This window comes from Neoarius graeffei, chromosome 5 (genome assembly GCF_027579695.1).
Source record: "Neoarius graeffei isolate fNeoGra1 chromosome 5, fNeoGra1.pri, whole genome shotgun sequence".
In the NCBI taxonomy this organism is placed as follows: Eukaryota; Metazoa; Chordata; class Actinopteri; order Siluriformes; family Ariidae; genus Neoarius; species Neoarius graeffei.
In genome coordinates, this window is record NC_083573.1 from 48,261,437 (window position 1) to 48,283,521 (window position 22,085).

At 41.4% G+C, this 22,085-nt stretch overlaps 1 protein-coding gene across 4 annotated transcripts in view; it reads left to right on the forward strand.

Annotated features, from left to right (window-relative positions):
• Positions 1 to 711: 711 nt before the first annotated feature.
• The window catches only part of npr1b (natriuretic peptide receptor 1b), a 142,114-nt gene continuing 120,740 nt past the window's right edge, over positions 712 to 22,085 (forward strand). Inside the window, exons 1-3 of one of the 4 annotated variants that reach the window (XM_060921864.1) lie at positions 712 to 914; positions 1,948 to 2,004; positions 2,711 to 3,508. In XM_060921864.1, coding sequence (XP_060777847.1) covers positions 2,746 to 3,508 — 763 coding nt within the window. In that variant the 5' untranslated portion in view covers positions 712 to 914; positions 1,948 to 2,004; positions 2,711 to 2,745. The remainder of the gene's footprint in view (positions 915 to 1,947; positions 2,005 to 2,710; positions 3,509 to 22,085) is intronic. The other 3 variants (XM_060921863.1, XM_060921866.1, XM_060921867.1) reach the window with 3 other exon arrangements.

The following is a 22,085-nucleotide window of genomic DNA, read 5'->3' on the forward strand; positions in this document are numbered from 1 at the left end:
AGAGAATGCTCATTTATCATTCTCTTTCACAACCTTGCTCCCTTTTCCTCTCCCTCCCTCTTGTGGAAACAGAGAGAGGACATTAGAGAGGAAAACATGTGGACTGAGGTGAACACGCACGCGTGCGCATGCATTCTTACAGTCTTAGTCTTACTCAGGCGTCTCCTGCTCAGTCTGATGCCAGTCTGCTGTTCAGTCAGGATACTCCAGCTTGTATTTCATTGCAGCACTATAGTCTCTAGCCGTATTGAAGATTCTGCCCCCGTTCTTTGCTGCAGGTGGTGAAGAGTTTTCGATGCTGTCAGTTCAACTCTGTCAGCACGAGACAGCATTTCGCCCAGATCTTCCATGGCTAGAATGAATGATCGAGTCTTTGGCTCAGTGTGTCTTGCGTTGTGTGGATGTATGGATTTATTGGCTTCTATGCATGATTTAAAGCATATCGTGACACTATTTGGAGGTGTTTGTTGTTGTGCAAGCCACCGGAGCGCTTTACTACCAAAGGAACACACTCTCTAGCCCACTCGAGGGCTACAGGTGAAACCTCACGACGGATCATTGACAGTTGTGTCCGATGATTTTCCTTACAACTGCGTCTACTTCTGAAATGTGCACCACGCCCCCCGCTGTGATTCACTGATTCATCTGATATCGCCCCACCCACCAGCTGTAGAGACAGCAGCAGTACAGAGCCATAACCACCCCAGCTGCTGCACAGAGCACAACCTGGCATGGAGATGACCTGTGCTTTAGTTTAGGTATTGTGGTTTAAAGAAATCAACCCTGGTGTAAGGGTTCCGCCTGGGTAGGGGACACACACACACACATACAGAGCATTAGAGCAGTCTGAAAGTTAGTGAGAAGCTGTAATGTGCTGTGTACACTCTCGTCAGAGCTGCCCATGCGGGTAAGTGGTGAGTACACTACACTGTAATTGGATTGAACTGGCTGATGGATAAATGGCTAAGATGATGGAAACTGGAGTGATAGGAAAGCACTTTCGGATGTTCTTCTTCTACGCCATTACCTCAGAACATTTCCAAGTATTACTATTCAATAACGCTTGCAGTCGTTGGGTTTGGTTAGTGATCACTTATTCCTTTCGCATGCATCCTTGGCTTTGGAATGTTGTTTTGATATCAATGATATTGTGAAGTTTTCTACATCTCTTTGTAAATTTGACCAGCAAACCTCTGAGCCTGAAATACAGATGTACAAAAAGAACATCTGCGGATTGAGATTAGTGCAGCTATATTTTCCCCTGTATACTGTCCGTGCTTTTATTTGTGTTGTATTACACAGTTTTATTAGGACATACGGAAATACTTTTAAAGAACAGTGCAACACTGTGTACATCGTCTTAATATGTGCCTTAAAACGTGACATAAATGCTGATTTAAAATTTAAGTCTTAAATTCAGAGGGTTATTCTAGCCACTATTTATCAATAGCGATGATGTTTTTCACTTTTATAAAAGTGAATTACTTTTCAAAGTCTTGTGATTTTGTTGTTTCTGATTCTTTCTTTGGTTGCACAATTATTTGTACCCTTGAATATGATGATAGAAAATTTCTCACCTTGAACACTGAACATATTTTGGATTAATCTGGACAAAGCATTCAGTTGCACCCATATGCCACATTTTTGTCAAATGGACTTTCAGTAAAGCCTTTCTAGAAGTTTCATTCCACAATAAATCTGGTGTCTTTGTGTCCCTGAGAAACAGCAATCGCGTACAGTTCCAGGAACTATCAGTTATAGTCAGCTTGACAATTTTACAATCATATTTAGGGATTTGCTAACTCTTATTAACTAATGTGCTGTCTGTTAAAGCTTATTTTTATGTCTTGTATATTAAAACTAATGCCAACATAGCTTTGTTAAATGAATTATCTGAAATACAAGTTTAAGCTAGCTTGTTATTTCACCAAAACATATTCTTCACAGGGAATAAATATGTAATGAGGACGTCAAGCTTGAGCCAGGATCAGCAGTGAATAAATGGTATGGCTTTGTGTTTACTATTAGGCATTTTTTTTAGCATGTTTTTATTAAGAGCTCTGTTCAGACATCTGTCTTAGCATCTGTCTGATTCAGTCAGAAATGGAGAGCAGACAGATCATTGTTCTCACCTCACATTTTCACGTGTTTTAAAAGCATCTCTAGTGACCGCTTGTGACTGGATTTCCGGACGAGCAGAGTTGCCAGATTTGCTTCATAACATATTATCAAAATTCAAAACGAATATACTGTCTATTTTAAACATACAGGTTAAACTGTCCAGCACTCAGACTGGTCACTAAAAATTAAATGTAAACGGTCAGCTGAGACACTGCATCTTGAGTGGCACTTTTTGCTTCACTGATCACTCGATCAGATTGCCTATGTGTACTTGAAAATCAACAGATCGTACTTGGCTCAACTCTGCCGTTTCTGATTATTTTTACACACTTTTTGAATTCGCAGCAAAGCAATACCAATTTCCATCTATTCTTATTCCATGTCATTTATTTATTTATTTATTTATTTATCCATCCATCCATTTCATGTTTTGGCATAACTGTAAAATGAGGATTGAGAACATGACATAAAATTACCGAAAATAACATTCAAATACTTCCAGAACATTTTGTGAAAGGAGCATTCATATGTGAAGATCTAGTAATTACCTCCTGTGCTGGCGTAACAATTTCCATGTGTGTGTGTGTAGTGTTTCAGACTTTTAGCTGAGTGACGTGTGGAGCCATGAGGCTGCCGTGCTGGTTAGAGGGACGCAGGCTCTCTGTAGTCTCATGGCTGCTGCTCCTGCTCTGCTGTCCTTCTGTTTCTATCCGTCCCAGATCCTCTCATCCCCATGAGCCACACAGACACACGCACAAACGGGAAAACATTACATTGGCTGTTATTCTGCCAAAGGACAATACCTTATACCCGTGGGCCTGGCCACGTGTCGGACCTGCTCTACTACGCGCAATAGCACTCATCAACGCCAACTCTTCGCTCCTGCCTAGGTACCGACTGCGGCATGTTTTTAATAACAGCGAGAATGCTGATGGTATTTGCTCCGAGTCTGTAGCTCCATTAATGGCTGTGGACCTGAAGTTCACTCATGAGCCGTGGGCTTTCATTGGCCCAGGCTGCGACTACACAGCCTCTCCTGTGGGTCTCTTCACCACACACTGGGGTCTACCCATGATCACGGCAGGGGCCCCAGCAGTCGGCTTCCTCCGTGCTGAGGTCTACACCTCCATTACTAACACAGGCCCTACGCATAAAAAACTGGGTGAGTTTGGCCTTCATGTATGTAGACATTTTGGCTGGACCCAGCATGCCCTGTTGATGTTTGGAGACAGCAAAATGAGTGAGCGCGAGTGCTATTTTACCATCGAGGGTCTTTACATGGAGTTGCGGGATGCCAACATCACCACCGCGGACCTTGTGTTTGAGGAGGACAGCAGGCCCATCAACTACTCCGACCATCTGAATAAGATAAAAGAAGAGGGCAGAGGTGAGTGGCTCTGATCTGTCTTCTGTAGCAGCAGGTGTGAGGTCTTGTTAACTTTAATGGCTGGACACAATTCCATACAAAATACATGCTGACTCCACTGTAGTTATATAATGTATTAACGCAGTACCGAATTATGGTTTCATATTTAATCAGTCTAATGGCTTATGTCAAACCTTGAGGGAAAGAATTTGTTTTACTCTATTTACCTACAGTGGTGCTTTGAAAGTTTGTGAACCCTTTAGAATTTTCTATATTTCTGCATAAATATGACCTAAAATATCATCAGGTTTTCACACAAGTCCTAAAAGTAGATAAAGAGAACTCAGTTAAACAAATGATGCAAAAATGTTATACTTGGTCACTTATTTATTGAGGAAAATGATCCAATATTACATATCTGTGACTGGCAAAAGTATGTGAACCTTTGCTTTCAGTATCTGGTGTGACCCCCTTGTGCAGCAATAACTGCAACTAAACATTTCCGGTAACTGTTGATCAGTCCTGCACACCGGCTTGGAGGAATTTTAGCCCATTCCTCCATACAGAACAGCTTCAACTCTGGGATGTTGGTGGGTTTCCTCACATGAACTGCTCGCTTCAGGTCCTTCCACAACATTTCGATTGGATTAAGGTCAGGACTTTGACTTGGCCATTTCAAAACATTAACTTTCTTCTTCTTTAACCATTCTTTGGTAGAACAGCTTGTGTGCTTAGGGTCATTGTCTTGCTGCATGACCCACGTTCTCTTGAGATTCAGTTCATGGACAGATGTCCTGACATTTTCCTTTAGAATTCGCTGGTATAATTCAGAATTCATTGTTCCATCAATGATGGCAAGCCGTCCTGGCCCAGATGCAGCAAAACAGGCCCAAACCATGATACTACCACCACCATGTTTCACAGATGGGATAAGGTTCTTATGCTGGAATGCAGTGTTTTCCTTTCTCATTAACATTAGCCAATTTTAGAGAGGCCTTCAGTTGCTTAGAAGTTACCCTGGGGTCCTTTGTGACCTCGCCGACTATTACACGCCTTGCTCTTGGAGCGATCTTTGTTGGTCGACCACTCCTGGGGAGGGTAACAATGGTCTTGAATTTCCTCCATTTGTACACAATCTGTCTGACTGTGGATTGGTGGAGTCCAAACTCTTTAGAGATGGTTTTGTAACCTTTTCCAGCCTGATGAGCATCAACAACGCTTTTTCTGAGGTCCTCAGAAATCTCCTTTGTTTGTGCCATTATACACTTCCACAAACATGTGTTGTGAAGATCAGACTTTGATAGATCCCTGTTCTTTAAATAAAACAGGGTGCCCACTCACACCTGATTGTCATCCCATTGATTGAAAACACCTGACTCTAATTTCACCTTCAAATTAACTGCTAATCCTAGAGGTTCACATACTTTTGCCACTCACAGATATGTAATATTGGATCATTTTCCTCAATAAATAAATGACCAAGTATAATATTTTTGTCTCATTTGTTTAACTGGGTTCTCTTTATCTACTTTTAGGACTTGTGTGAAAATCTGATGTTGTTTTAGGTCATATTTATGCAGAAATATAGAAAATTCTAAAGGGTTTCATTCGTTTGGTTCAATAGCATGCAATATTATCATATCGCTTATCCTACGTGTATTACGTCACTTTACCCAAGGGAGAATTAGCGTTGAATTTGGTTTACGATGCTGCATGATTGTCAAGACTCGTTCAATATCATGCTAGCTGAATGGGATAAATTTGATATACCATGAAAAAAAGCCAGCCAATATTATTTAAATATTTTGCTGCTTTTCAATGAGATTCAGTAGTTCAGAATCTCAGAACACAAAGTTAATATCTGTTATCCCACAACAAACTGCAACTCCAGTCAGTGATGATCAGAAGAGAGAGAAAAAAATTTGCAGTGGAAAAGAATGGACACCAAGTACGATTAGTAAAAACAATTTAATTTTAGCATTGCCCCATACTCAGCCTTAGATATCTTCTATCCATAAAACTCTTCAGTAGTTTTATAGACATCAGGGAGTAAATATGATCATACGAAACACTGTACAAAGCATGTATCCATTCAACGCATGGAACACTGTTTGCCTTTTCTCTCTACAGTTGTTTATTGTAATGAGTACAGTCCCACTACTCCCTATTTTTCATATGCTTCCTCCCATCTCCCCCAAAAAAATGCCAGTAGGTGGATTGGTGCCATTAAATTTCCCTGGATGTGTGCGAATGTGTGTGTACCCATCCAGGATGTGTTCCCAATTCTCTCACACTGTTCCTGGGATAGGCTACAAATCCACTGTAATCCAGATTAGGATATAGTGTTTACTGAAGCTAAATGAATAAATTAGCATATTTAAATAATATTGGCTGGCGTTGAGTGGTATATCAGATATATTCCATTCAGCTAGCATGAACAAGTCGAAGATGAGTTCAGTATCATGCTAGCTGAATGGAATATCTCTGATATACCATGAAAAAACCCCCAGCTATTATTATTGTTGTTGTTGTTATTATTATTATTATTATTATTATACATGCACAGTTGATGGAACAATTATAGACTTTACAAAAAATTAAGAACAGGGGAGTAATTTACCAATATTGAATGTTGATTCTGGTCGAATGTAATTCAGTGTTCTATCAATCCAATGTACAAAGTCAAAGTTCTAACAATAAAAATGGTACAAGTCCAAAAAGCCTGAACAACAACCCAACTTGTATACAAGCGATGTACAGGTTGACAGTTGAAGTTCAGAGTTACTTTTGGTCGTAGTTAATTGTTACATTGCAGTTGTTCAAAACAAAAGAACTTTGCTGAGTGAAGTCCACGAGTGAAGTCCTCTTGGAAAAGTCTCCGTCACTTTTCTTCACCTCCAAGTAAAACTTTGACAATATTTCCGCTATTGCTCTCTTTCCAGTTTTTTTATGTCCGTTGGTATGTTTTTCTCTTGCAAATATGTGTGAAGAATATCCAGTGAAGTTTTGGTAGCCTTTCAGATGTTCATCGTGTCTTTCTCTTTAAATCTTCCGCTTTTAACGAAGCAAACCTCGCGGCCATGTTTGTGTACAAACTGTCACAGTCACTCGCTAGTGCAGAAGTTTTACATCTCTGACATGTCTCTTTTCCAGTTTTTCGATGTCCATTGGTATGTTTTTCTCTTGTAAATATGCATGAAGAATATATAATGAAGTTTTGATAGCCTTTCGGATGTTCAGTGTGTCTTTAGTTTCAGTTTATTTATTTCGTGCTGAAACCTAGCACTGGATCCTCTCTCTCTCTCCCAGCTGACAAAGAAATGATTGTACACATGCACAGCAGAAAAGTTTTGTCATTGGATTTTCGCATGAGCTCCGAAGTGTGACGTCATGTTGTCTTGACAATGTGCAATATTATAACAATATTGCACGCTCATTCTCCCTTGGGGAGAGCGGCGTAATACATGGAGGATAAGCGATACGATGATAATATTGCATGCCATCAATAAACCCGCTAGAAGGGAATACAATACATTCCATGGAAAAAGTGGCTCTTATGTATAATAATATCCAATAATGACAAAGAACTGTTCAGTAACTTGACTGAAATTAAACTAAAATGTACAACCCTGTTTCCAAAGAAGTTGGAACACACTGTAAAATCTAAATAAATACAGAATGAGAAGATTTGCAAATCATGGAAACCCTATACTGTATTTCATTGAAAATAGTACAAAGACAACATACAACATCAATTGTTGAAACTTAGAAATTTTATTGTTTTTTGAAAAATATATGCTCATTTTGAATTCGATGCCAGCAACACGTTTTTAAAAAGTTGGCACAGGGGCATGTTATGTTATCACTGTGTTGCATCACCTCTACGTTTAACAACGCTCTGTAAACGTTTGGGAACTGAGGAGACCAATTGCTGTAGTTTTGAAAGACATGTTGTCCCATTCTTGCCTGATATACAATTTCAGTTGCTCAACAGTTTGGGTGGCCTTTGTTGTATTTTTCGTTTCATTATGCGCCAAATATTTTCAATGAGACACATGTTTAGACTGCAGGCAGGCCAGTTTAGTTACACGACTACACTGGATGAACCCACTGACAGGTCTTGCTAATTTATGGGGTTGTTTATAAGACATTGTGACTCAAAGACTTGGATGTTTACATGAATATTTTTAAGAAACTGATTTATTTGTTTTAATTGTAACTGTTGTATGCTGTACTGCAGAATGAGTAACACAGGATTGTCCTCTGAAAAATGTGTAAAGCTGCAAGATTCATAAGGTTGTGCATATAAGGAGACAAATAGAGCATTTTACACTGCTACGCGTGCAAGCGCACACCCACGCACACGCTTGAAGAGAGAACCCGTAGATAGAGGATATGTTTTGAACCCCCAGTCTGTGTTTTTAAGTGCATTTACTGCAGGACTAACCAACAGGTTTTCAATCAGAGAAAGCAGGATAGTGTATGTACATAAAATATGTGTAAGGATTAAAACCAAAATTTCAGACAATGAATGAATAAATAAAAAGTAATCTTTTGAATATGGATCTTTTCACAGGCTCGTCCTCAAATGCTTTGCAGGTTTCTGTTACTTTTATTTCCCTGTTTATCTAACTTGTCACTTTTGTTGCTGTACAGCTCACCACTGGAACAGGATTTATTTCTCCACTGGGGAGATCACACTGCTCATGGAACCGTGCTGATGATACGATCGATGGACACTACCGTTCAAAAGTTTGGGGTCACCCAGACAATTTTGTGTTTTCCATGAAAAGTCACACTTTTATTTCCCACCATAAGTTGTAAAATGAATAGAAAATATAGTCAAGACATTTTTCTGGCCATTTTGAGCATTTAATCGACCCCACAAATGTGATGCTCCAGAAACTCAATCTGCTCAAAGGAAGGTCAGTTTTATAGCTTCTCTAAAGAGCTCAACTGTTTTCAGCTGTGCTAACATGATTGTACAAGGGTTTTCTAATCATCCATTAGCCTTCTGAGGCAATGAGCAAACACATTGTACCATTAGAACACTGGAGTGAGAGTTGCTGGAAATGGGCCTCTATACACCTATGGAGATATTGCACCAAAAACCAGACATTTGCAGCTAGAATAGTCATTTACCACATTAGCAATTAGCAAATTGCTATGACAGGCCATGGTCCAATTGTTCAGGAGTTTGTAGACTGGTGCGAGTCATTTACCACATTAGCAAATCATTTGCTGACAGCTCAGTCCCCCCCAGTTCAAAAATCCTATCTGCGCCCCTGCCTTTCACAGAATTAAAACTAACTATGCTAGCAATCTCTAACAATCCAGGGTCTCTTGTCCATCCTGCACGTACTTAGCGTAAGAAACCTTGTCATTCTGCTAGGTACCACTGTCAGTTTCAGTAAAGCTACTGCAAAATGCCGAACATGAACAATTCACACAACGTTCAGCTTACATCTGTGTACTTTTGATGTTGTATTAGGTTCGTAGCCCAACTTTTATTTGGGTCCCAAAAGAATATAAAAATATTCACTCAACCTTTATAATGAGAGGTCACCGTATAAGGAAGTACAGCACATTGTATCAGATCCGTTGGCATTTCCTGTGAAAACAGACTTCGTCATTTTCCATCTTTATCTCACATTATTGCCATCTATTTTACGCTGTAAAAGCACAGCTCTACAGTATGTAATTCAGCTCTGCCTTTCAGACAGTGGTGTCTGGGTGTTTGGCATTTTTTTTAATTAGTATATAGTTGAATGTAGGAGGACTTTGAAATTTACCACAAGCAAATTATAGACCTGTCATAATAAATCATAATGTTATTTCGCGAAAGGTGATTTATTCGATAGCACATAAGAGCAACACAACAGATACGAGCCTTAAATGAAGCGTGTGATATACATGTTCATACTCTTGCTTGTGTGCCTGTGTCTACGTGAAATTTATATATCCTTGTTCTGTAACTGAGACATCTAGGTAGCTTCCTGTGTATTTCTATGAAGACGCTTGTTCATCAAGAAAGCGGTATGAAAGGGGGGTTAGGGGACTAGTATGAGAAGGATCTGGTTGAGATGGAGAAGAGATGACCAGGTTGCAGTGTAAAAGCCTGTTAACGAAGATGCATACTGTATTTGAGTCCTCACTTCCTGATAAACACCTGTGCTGAGTTCACTTGGGGAGCTGTGACCTTTTCCTCAGGTCTCATCTTACGAGAAATATTTCTCAATATGGCACAAGAAATACCATGGTTTATACCAGCAAACAAAGCGGCAGCTGACTGTGGAGCTGTGATTCCGGTGACAGAAGCAAGTAATATTTGAGTTGATATGCAAATGAGGTATGATACGGTAAATAGGAAAATCCGAAAGACTGGCTCCAGGGAATTCTTCGAACCACTACTACAGTGCTACACCTACTGTAATACCTCTACTCTCACAACTTTAGTGTCTACAGTTTGAGCGCTACCATGTCGTATCAGAAACTGAAACATCGTCAAGATACGCAACGCACACACAAGCGACAAGCAACGAGCAAGTGATTTGCTAATGTGAGAGTGAAAACAGGATCAGACGCTGGCATTATTAAGCTGCACGTTCGTGCAAATTATTTACATGAACGGACTTAAATGAGTCAAGTCACTGAAAAATTTCAAGATGAACTTTGGATCGTCCTGTGTCCTGTAGCTCCACCCATGCCACAAGAAATACATACAGTATTCGCACCAGCAGGAGCAGATGAGTAAGAGATGCCCTGCTTTTTCACTCTAAAATGTTCCATGTACTTCTCTCTTCTGCATGCTATTCAGTCTTAAAAGAGTCCACTGTGAATTTCACGATTATTATTATTATTAGTAGTAGTAATAAGAGCTGTCGTACTTACCACCCTTTTATATGGCTCTGAGTCATGGGTCACTTACCGCAGCCACCTCCGACTCCTTGGGTGCTTCCATCAGCGCTGCCTTCGCACCATCCTAAACATCCATTGGAGTGACTTCATTACAAACTTCGAGGTCCTCTAGCCTCTAGCGGGCAGGGGTCACCAGCACTGAGGCCATGCTGCTGAAGTTTCAGCTTCGTTGGGCAGGGCATGTCTCTAGGATGGAGGATCACCACCTGCTCAAGATCATCATGTATGGCAAGCTCTCTACTGGCCACCATGACAGAGGGGCACCAAAGCAACGCTACAAGGATTGTCTCAAGAAGTCCCTCAGTGCCTGTCACATTGACCATCGCCAGTGGTCTACACTTGCCACAGACCGTGGTAACTGGCATCACACTACTAACAGGGCTGCCTCCTTCTTTGAGAGCACCCGTAGGGCCACCCTCGAAGAAAAACGACAGAGGAGGGAGAACCGTGCAGATGCGACACCTAACCCCGATCAGACCTACACTTGCCGCTACTGCAATCGCACCTGCCAATCCCGTATCGGCCTTGTCAGCCATGAGCATGCCTGCAGTCGATGTGGACTATCACCTTCTTAATCTTTGTTCGCAAAGCCAAGCCAGAGAGAGAGATGATTATTATTATTAGTAGTAGTAAGATTTTACGTAATGTTTGTGCCAAGACAGCTTATGTTTGGGTGCATCAACATGTTACAGTACGTTCACCAGTCACTTTACGCAGTTCTCTAATCAGTCGATCCCTTGACAGCAGCACAATGCACCAAATCATACAGATACAAATCAAGAGCTTCAGTTAATGTTCACTTCAAACATCAGAATGGGAAAAATTGTGATCTCAAAGTGGGACTTTCACTGCGGCATGGGTGTCGGTTTGAGCCAGATGGACTGGTTTGAGTATTTCAGAAGCTGCTGATCTCCTGGGGTTTTCACACACAACAGTCTCTAGAGTTTACACAGAACGGGGCAAAAAAACAAAAACCACTGAGTGGGCGATAGTTCTGTGGGTGGAAACGTCTTGTTGATAAGAGAGGTCAGAGGAAAATGGTCAGATTGGTTCAAGTTTCCAGGAAGGATATAATAACTCACATAGTCACTCGTTAGAACTGTGGTGAGCAGAAAAGCATCTCAGCATGCAACAGCAGAAGACTACACTGGGTTCCACTCCTGCCAGCCAAGAACAGGAATCTTGGACTCAAAAACAAGTTCCTATTAAAATGGCCGGTGAGTGTATACTACCATTAATTGTGATCATAGCTGCCATAATGTTTGGGGTCATAACCACGTAGTACAAACTGTTACAAGCTCATTTTTGGTAAGTGTGTTTCAGTGTAGTATATGTTTTTTATTACATGTTTTATGATCAGTTTTATGGCATGTCCTCATCAACAGCTGTTATAATACTTGATGAAATAATATGCTCTGACATGATAAAAATGCCACTTGACAAACATGATTTCTTATAAGAAGTTATATACTGATTGATGAGTCTGTAGCATCATAAAGACCGTCTCTCTTGCTGTTTTGTCTATTTTGGAACATTTCTACACACATTGGACCTTGTGAATATCCATCCATCCATTCGTCTATGCAGCTTATCTGTCAGGGTCACGGGGAAACTAGAGCTAATCCCAGCTGACTTCAGGTGAGAGTCGGGGTACACCCTGGGCAGGCCTCCAATCCATCGCAGGGCTAATACAGAGACAAATAAGCATACACACTCACATTCACACCTATGGGCAGCTTAGCGTAGCCAGTTGACCAAATGTATTTGGACTGTGGAAGGAAACCCATTCAGGAATGAGGAGAACATGCAAGTTCCACACACAAAGGCCCCAGTTGACCACAAGGTTCAAACGCAGAACCTTCTTGCTGTGAGGTAACAGTGTTAACCACTGCACCACCGTGCTGCCCTTCCTATGCTGTAGAAACACATCTACTGATGCAACTGGACACATCGTCAGTGATGTTCCTGGAATCATTGGGTGTTTCGGGTCTTTCAACATCATACACCCTCATCCAGGTGACCCAGCCGGGGCTGATCAGACCCCAGCTTGTGTCCAGATGGCATGCTAGCTACCACGACTCCATGGTTCTCCTCTCTTGAGCCACAGCCATCTTGAGGCTCTCTCTGCCGCTTCGATGGTATTGCGGATGGCTCTCCTCTTCTGCTGTCCGACGATGCCTAAACACCCCAGTGCGCTGGCCAAGGACCGGGCCGCAAAGCCTCTGCAGTCTACCTCAACTGGAAGGCACTTTGCCCTCCATCCTGACTACTGGCAGTCATTGACCAGCCCCGTGTATTTGAAGAGCTTCCTTTCAAAAGTCTTCCCACGGTTAACCACTGCACCACCATGTTGCCCTTCCTATGAATAATTTCTGTTCATGATTTTTTGGTAGGTGGTGTAGTGGTTAGCACTATCACCTCACAGCAAGAAGGTTCTGGGTTCGAGCCCAGCGGTCAGCGAGGGCCTTTCTGTGTGGAGTTTGCATGTTCTCCCCGTGTCCGCGTGGGTTTCCTCCGGGTGCTCCGGTTTCCCCCACAGTCCAAAGACATGCAGGTTAGGCTAATTGGTGGCTCTAAATTGACCGTAGGTGTGAATGTGAGTGTGAATGGTTGTTTGTCTCTGTGTCGGCCCTGTGATGACCTGGCGACTTGTCCAGGGTGTACCCCGCCTCTCGCCCGTAGTCAGCTGGGATAGGCTCCAGCTTTCCTGCGACCCTGTAGAACAGGATAAGCGGCTACAGATAATGGATGGATGAATATTTTGGTAAATTTGTTGTGATCAGGGTTGTAGTCGAGTCACTAAGCATTGAGTCCAAATCTAGTCTCGAGTCCCCAGAGTTCAAGTCCAAGTCATTAAAGAAAATTTTGAGTCAAGTCTGACACAAATGAGACAGCTGTCACACACCCACACACTCTCTAAAACACATCAGAATTAGTTCATCACTAAACTTGTTCATCGGTCAGCAAGCAAGCCCCGCTATCAACAGAGCAATGAACATAGCGTGTCACTCACTTCTCTGGCTGTAGTCTTACCAAATGACGATTGAAGTTCGAGTTTGTCCCTGTCATCTCCTCGATAGTTCTCCTACATATGGAACACACAGGAGTGCATTTTTTCCCACTGCACGAGAAGTCTGTATAAGCAAAGCAGACAATCCTCGGGGCGTTCTCTCCAGGCATTTTAGCGCCATTAACGTTAGTTTGTTCCTGAACATGACACATGAACAGGTGAATGTGTGTTCTCTTGCACGAAATTAGTATAAAAATTAATGTAGATATAAATATTTATTTATGCCAAATTATTATGGCATGTTACAAAAAATAAAGAAAAAATCAGAGTCCTCGTCTCCAGTTCACGAGTCCGAGTCATCAGTGCTCAAGTCCAAGTCAAGTCACGAGTCATTAAAATTAGGGCACGAGTCGGACCCAAGTCCTACAAGCCTGGTTGTGGTTGCATTTCAACAACATCAACAGGGATGGTGACAGTATCAGATACATTCATTTCGGGCTGGGGTTTAATTTTTGTTCAGATCTCATACAGAATCCATTTGTACACTGCAAAAAATGATATCTTAGCAAGTTAGAATTTCTTGAATATAGTTGAAACGATCTAGCATTTCTTATTAGAAGAATACAAGCACCGACTCTGAGATTATTAAAATTAATTCTAGATTGTAACCAACTTATTCCAAGATGTCTTGTCAAGTAAAATGATCTGGCCATGCAGCAAGATAATTTCACTAGTATGGAGCACTTGCATGTGACGTCACAGCCGATCCAGATTGTGACAGACGCCATCTTGTCGGTCAAACACCATATTTCCGCCTTCTACTTCTACTTCTGGTTCTACTTCTGCTTTTACTTCTACCTTTTCTTCTGGAAAACCCTACTATATACAATTCTACTACAACGGCTGCGGCTACAAGCTCTCCCTACCCGTGCACGTTTTTTATGTGTTTTGTGTGTATTTTTGCGTGTTGTTCGTCTGTACCGGACTTCAATATCCACTACAACCGTATGGACTTACTGGACATTGGTTTCCAGCAGAAAATGACGGTTTGTAGCGATTTCCATCGCATGCACAACATTCCGGACGAGATAGCGAGACCAGCGGGGTCTCCGTGGATTGTTATCAGAAGCAAAGCGAAGGAGGCGGCGCCGGGAGCCGAAGCAAAAGCGAGGCTGCAGAGCCGGCCTGTTGACTAAGCTCAGAAAACAGCCACTCAAACCTCCACTGCTAAGCCTCTACCTCTCCAACGCCAGATCCATGTAAACAACACGGACGATTTGGAATTACAGCTGGAATTACCTTATTCTATTCTATAATCGGCTGGTCAGTGCTATACTCAATACTTAAGTGACTTACCCGTCCAATGAGGACTGTTATTTTCTTGTTTACAAGATGCCACATCTGAGTCGCTGACAAATCCTGAATTTCTGTAAAGATAACTGTCCAGAGATTTATAAGCACGCAGTGCTTCACCACTGAACAGCGAGGGTAAGTTAATGAGGTAATTATACATGTCTGGGTATTCCGCTGGCAGTTCAAAATCCACTGACACGGTCGTGAAAACTCCGTCCGGTAAGCCATAAGGGCCACTAATCTGTAGATCGTTTATTTTAGACATATATTTAGTTATCTATTCATTAGAAAAATGAGCCGTGTAGTCCGTCAGTTGAAATTGATCCATTCTGTACACCAGTGCATCAGTATTCAGCTGTGTTTTTTACCGACAAGATGGCGGCTGTGTACTTTCCGGTCACGTGACTGCAAGATCTCTATTAAGGGATTTTCTCCTCAAATTCAGTTTTCAGGTTTTTTTTTTGCAGTGTAACTGTATATAAAAAAAATAAAAAATCAGACACCCTAGGTACAGATTTAAGCATTAAGCACATTATTTAAAGGTGTACAATGACATTTTGGTTATTTATGAGCAATTCCAGCGTTATGGACGTGACACTTGAACTCAAAATGGCAACAAATGACCCAGTGCATGTTTTATTGTCTCCCAGTATTTAAACAGGTGTTGCATATTTTAAGGCTGTACCATACTGGAGAAGTGATAGAACAAGAACAATTCCCATATCTAGGGCATGCCAGAAAATGCCAATAAAAGATGCGTTATGGATGTGACAGAAAAAGTATCACTTTTCTTGGGTGACTGTACATTTTTATCAAACTCTGTGAAATTGTAAAGCTAATGTCGAAATGGAGATATCCATTTGATAGAGGGGTCCAAGGTGAATATTAAAAAATCTTTGTTTAAAATATTTTGTATTTCATGCAGAGTTTCGGAAGGAAAAGTCAGCGTTATGGATGTGACGAAATTCCGTTACGGATGTGACGCGTCTGAAATAGACATGGCATATGTTTAGAAAATCAGCAATTTAACCACCATAACCCTTTGAAAAACTCTCTAAATATCAGCTAAAACTATCAAAGTTCTTAAATAATATTTAGGATGGCTATTGTTTTGCTGTTTTGTGGATTTTAGCATACATTTCTGTGGCTTGTGGCAATAATATAGAATTGTACATGATCAAAGTTGATTTTAGCTTGGGTTTTACATTATAAGAAAGAAAGACTGACAGTGACATATTAGGTTGGTTACAAACTGGTTCAACTTATTCACATCTGTAAAATACAGGCCTAGGTGATATCTCTGGGAGTGGTTTTGATGTATTACATGTTGCTTTATTTTTCCATGGTGAGGTTGACATTTACATGGAATTGCCCCAATTGCAGTCATTTTTTTTTCCAGCTATAGATTGTCATTAGATTCTAGCTGATATGATGTATAGGTGTAATAATGAGGAGTTGGGATTTCCACTGTTGTAATAATGGTTTGATGATTAGAAAACCATGGACCCTGTGGCTAAGCTTCATAAAATAGAACTAGAGTACAATGGGGGAAAAATATCCTCTGTGTCATAAAATATCATGATATTACCATCATGACAATTACAAGCATTAGTAAACTATATTGATCGTATAGTTTTGGTTCTGTAATCATTGAATGGACCACTGAGGAATGTGTTAATTAGAGGAAATCATCTGGAAGGTAAGGGAACACATGCCCAACTCTTATTTATTGATTTCTCCTCTGCTTTTAATACTATCCAACCCCATATTTTAATTGAAAGACTTTTAGAGCAATTTTATTTGAGCAAAAACCTTTTAGGCTGGGTTTTACATTTTTTAATTGACAGGACACAACGAGTGCGTGTCAATGGAGTACTGTTTGACCAGATTTGTACCTCCACTGGCTCCCCTCAGGGCTGTGTACTGTCCCCTTTTTTATTTATTCTTTACACTAATATGTGTCGTAGTAGCAGGGAGAACAGATTCATTCTCAAGTATGCAGATGACTCTGTCATTGTCAGTCTGCTAAAAGACAATGACTACGTTTACATGCACATCCAAATCGAGCTGCTGTCGGTAATCGAGCTGAAGGTCCCAGCAGGGTGCCAGAGAAATCCAATCCTACATGCACACGATGAAATCGAGCTATTGTGTTAGGTGCATTGTGCACCCGAGCCACAGGTGGCGCTACACGCCCCATCGTGTTGGTACACTTCCGGTTGTCGTCATGAAGAAGAGCTATTCAAGAGTATAAACAAAGTTATCAGCAGTGTTGCCAGATACTGCTGACGTTTTCCAGCCCAAAACATGTTCAAATCCGCCAAAATGCACTTAAAACCGCCCAATCTGGCAACACTGGCAGTTCCGTGTTCACAAGTTCCGTGCTGAAGCTGTGAGGCTTGCTCTAACAGACTGTATGGCTACAAACTGTCCTGCGCAGACCACTGTTTGTAAGACAACTTATTTTGCACAATTGTATATTTTTCTAAAGTCCATTTTTTGCTTACAATTTAACTTATGTCTTAATTAACACACAAAAAGTTCAATTGTTTTGCTTTTATTGACATTCTTCAGATGTTGGACATATATATACACACACAAATACAATGACTTGTTTATGTACACAATTCACAGCTATGCAACAGCTGTACAGATGTATTTGGTGATACAGTAAGTGAGCTAAATTTTAACAGTGCAAACAATGCCACAAAAAGAAAAGATTCATGCCGTTGTCATGATTCGTTGTCATGCTGACCGAGGCTGTTGTGTTTCCCGCTTGTGGTCTCGTCACTCGTCACTTCCGGAAGGGGCAGTGCTGAAGTAAATAGCTCGAATACGTAGCTCAATAGGGTTTACATGCACTAAGTAGCTCGGCTAAAATCGCATAATCTAGGTTGTGTAGCTCGATTACGAGAAATCAAGTTCGGTTCAATTTCAGCCGAATTAAGGTGTATACATGGTATTTTGAACTTCGATTTCAGTCGAGCAACGGCAGAAATTCGATTCTCTCTATGTGCATGTAAATGCACTGAATGAGACAGGCCATGGTCCAATTGTTCAGGAGTTTGTAGACTGGTGCGAGCAATCTTTCCTACAACTGAACATCTCGAAAACAAAAAATATGTATGTGGACTTCAGGAAACATTCCAGTGTTAAGGAAACGATCAGTATAAAAGGTCAGACTGTGGAATGTGTAGACAACTACAAATATCTTGGCACTGTTATTGACAGTAAACTTACCTTTGTGGCAAACTGTGAGTCTGTGTACAAAAAGGTGAATCAGCGCCTACACTGTCTAAGGAAGCTGTCATTCTTTCACATCGACAGAAAGCTGTTAACTATGTTTTATAGATGTTTTATTGAGTCTGTGATCTCTTTTAGCCTAGTGTCCTGGTTCAGTAACCTATCTCTAAAAAATAAAAACTCACTTAATCAGATTGTGAGGTGGGCCAGTAAGTTAATTGGACAGCCTCATCTGAACCTGGAGCCCCTCTACAATGGGCAGCTGCTGAGACTAGCGGGGTCCATCCTAAATGACCCATCCCACCCACTGTACAGTGAGTTCCAGCCTCTCCCCTCAGGCCGTAGGTTTAAGATGCCTGTATGCAGGGTGCGATTTGTCAAAAAACCAGAAGGGGGGATGTTTTTTTTTTTTTTAATCATGAAACGTCACAAAATTAAGGTAACAGTAGGCTAACAGCTCAATAACATCCGATGATATCAAATGAATAACACTAAATGAAAACGAACACTAAACCAGAAATAGTAAATTCATCTTCCTATCTCTCTGACTAAATACACGAACACTAACACACAACAAAGTTCGCATTGCTTGTTGCGTTGCTGTGATGTTTCTCTCCCTCCGGATTAAATCGACAGTGACTCGAAAATCACTGAAATACATGAATACTAAATGAACAGTTTGCTCTGATGGCGCAGTTCATGTGGCCTTTTCTGCTTTCCCGTCGATGCGCTATCCGCTGCGTTTCGCCCTTCTTTAATCCACATTTCTGCGAATTTCTCAGCAGGGAAGGAACGCACGTCTGGCCCATTGACAGCGAGGAAAAGAAGGCTGTCAGTGTGGATACATTCATTCTGTTGCGCTCATCAGTAAGGATGTGATTCATGGCGCTAAATCAACGTTCACACTCTGATTATCTGCAATGTATCTATTTGCTGGGGATGTTCGTAGGGTTGCCAACTTTCTCATATCCAAATGAGGGACACTTTGTTCCGGGTGCGGACAAGTACCGGTACAGGCCCTGTACACGCACCCCAGCGCCCCAAAATAGTTACAGTACCGAATCGCCTTTAGGTGAGTGTTTCAAATGTAGGCCACTACAAATTCATTTCTAAAATAGAGCTTTTAAAAATTAATAGACCAATTAATGGATATTTTTAAGTAACTTAATGCAAAATAACAAAAAATTCTAATATTATTGTCTCATTTTTCTCTTTTAAACTTTGGCCAAATAATTCATCAGGCCATATTTATGAAGGCAATGTCATAAACTGAAAAATGATTTGCTGTAGCTGTAAAACCCTGATATTTGCTTAATTGTCCATTTGAAAACCCGAAGAACCTTCTGCAATGCTTCATAGCAGAAGAAGAAGAGAGAAAGACATCACAAAGGCAGGAGTGAGGCAGAAAAGCTCCCCTACTATAGGCTGAGGTCTATCCTGTTTCGGAAGGTTTTTTTTAAGCTATCTGCTATCCTTATCGAACAGTTAGGCTGTATCCACTGGCTGCACCATCTGCTCTAGTTTAATTTGATGCCTATTTTGTCAGTATAGCTTAAAAATTCAGGATATGGCAACAGTGAATGGTTTTAAATCGCAGATGACCGCGACTCGCGGTAATAGCGCTTCTCACGGCAATTACGCGATTTACACCACAGCATTGGAGTGAGGGGCAGGATCTGTCCCTGACGGGACAAATTAAAATTACCCAAAAAACGGGATGTCCCGCCCAATCCGGGACGGTTGGCAACCCTAGACGTTCGTGAACATCAAAGCTGCAACTTCAGGTCATTTTGAAAGTGAGTGCAATGTAGACCATAGAAAACTGTGTCACAACATGCCTGTCATATCAACTTTTTTTTTGGTTTGTTTGTTTTATTGACGGGGTTGTCCCCGAGGATTTTTTTTCAGCAGAGATAAAAACCAGAGGGGGGGATGATCCCCCCCCAGCAAATCGCACCCAGCCTGTATGTAAAACAAAGCGATTTAGGTGGGGTTTACATTAGACCGTATCAGCGGATCATCAGATTAACGTTTTTAAAACGATTAGTGTGCACACAGCAACGCCAATACACGATTCGCGTGCACACAGCAACACCAATACACGGATACGCTCGGCTCCGCAGGCATCCTGCGCTCCAAATCACTCCGCCCTGAACAGCGAGTGCCCTCTGGAGGGTGCGCACTCCGGTCCTGCGCAGCTCACAGAGCGCGCGAGTGGAGCGCACGAGCAGTGATTCGGGACTGAGCCGCTGTGTGTGTGATCCCAGTGCATGTCGGGCATGCGCGTCACTTACCACTTGGAAGTGGAAGGATGGCAAGCCTAAAGACCATCATAACTACACAATGGGCAGTATTTGCATCAGTATTTGCAGTATTTTCATACTTTTATACTCTTTAATGAAAGGTGATACAAGGCGGAAGTCCGCGCCATTTTTCAGCAGTCGCGTCACATGACCAACACCAGCGAATCAGGAAGGTGGATGTCACAGTGACGTTGTCCAATGACGACGCCAGCTAGAGCTCAGCACAGCGTATCCTCAATGTTTACACAGCAGCGGACCAGACACGATCTGGATTGAATACGTGGACCCTGACGGATTCCCGTTTCCAGGCGGTTTAATGTAAACGGACAGTGCATCCGCGAAGAAAACGAGACAGATACGGTCTAATGTAAACTTGGCCATAGAAACAGTTTTGTCCCAGCAGCTATTAAGGCCCTGAACCACACCTAGGCACAGCCCTCTTTTCTCTATTTATTTATTTATTTATTCTGTCTGGAGCATTTGTCTGTCTGTATGTCAGTTTGTTGTCCTTCTCTTGTTATTGTCTTCTGTCATTAGTATTGTGTGTATGCTTTTAGTATTGTGTTGTGTGTGTGTGTATGCTTTTACCTGCAACTAAATCTACCTTTGGGTATAAATAAAGTTACCTTACCTTAATCTACTAAAACAACCGCCTGTATTGATGAAACAGTTCCTTCCCTTAGTGGAGATGTTATGATGGAGATTGTCCCTTGCACTCAGTGCCTGAATCGGCTAATTTTTCAATCAGGACCAAGATTTGCTCTTCATTTGTTCAATGGATCAGTATTTCAATCAGCAAGTCTTTCATTCATGCTTGATGAAGGGTTCGCTCTTTTCTCATTTAGCTCTTCGTTCTCATTCAGGTTGCGCTGGAGAGCTCCAGGTTTTCAGTGCATGCATTGTAGTCTGTGCTTGGCTAGATATGATTTGTTTTTTAATAAGCATAAGATTTAAAAACCCCATAAAATATCACAAATTCAAGTGACAATATAATATATGGCAACAAATTACAGAATAGTTTCCGTGTTTTGTTTGACATTTATTAGATTAATCCGAAGACAACGGGTTCAAGTAAAGTGTGATTGTTCTGTGACACAATGCCATGTCTGGAAGAGATTCTAGAAAGACGTGCTTTGTTTGTGAATATGAATGACAGGGCAAATGCTATTTTATTAATACACACAATTTGATAAGTTTCTGATTAAAGCTAGACGGCCTTTTGATTTCATAAAATCGGTGAAATTTAGTTCCTTCTGAAATTTGGTCATTGTGATGTATGTTTATTTCTGTAATATCTCAAAATATCAGGCTATTCTGTAGCTGGGAAGTTCTTTAATTTGAAGGGATTCCTGAGCAAATGATGTGCATGAATTTGCTCACTTCGCGCAGTCAAGCAGACAGAGGAAGTCCGTGTGCGCATGCGCAGGTTTACCTTTGACCGTGCACTGACAGTTACATCATTCTGTCGCTCAACAAACAGCTGATCACACCGAGGTGCTCGCTGACCGCCGATATTTATTAGTTTGGTCCTGCGTTTCCTTTCCTTCGCAACATAACATCTTTTCTTCTCGCTTTCCGTTACTGTAGTCGCTCTTTCACGTTTCATTCGCACACTCACATCCTCCATTTTTCTCTCCTGTTTCAAATTTGTATCCCACAATGCCTTGTGCGAGTGAGGAAAGCCCATCACATGATGCATGATGTAAAATCTTGAATTGGGTCATGGTGAAGCAGGAAGAAATAGCGCAGAATTTAGGGCCACGTGGCCCGA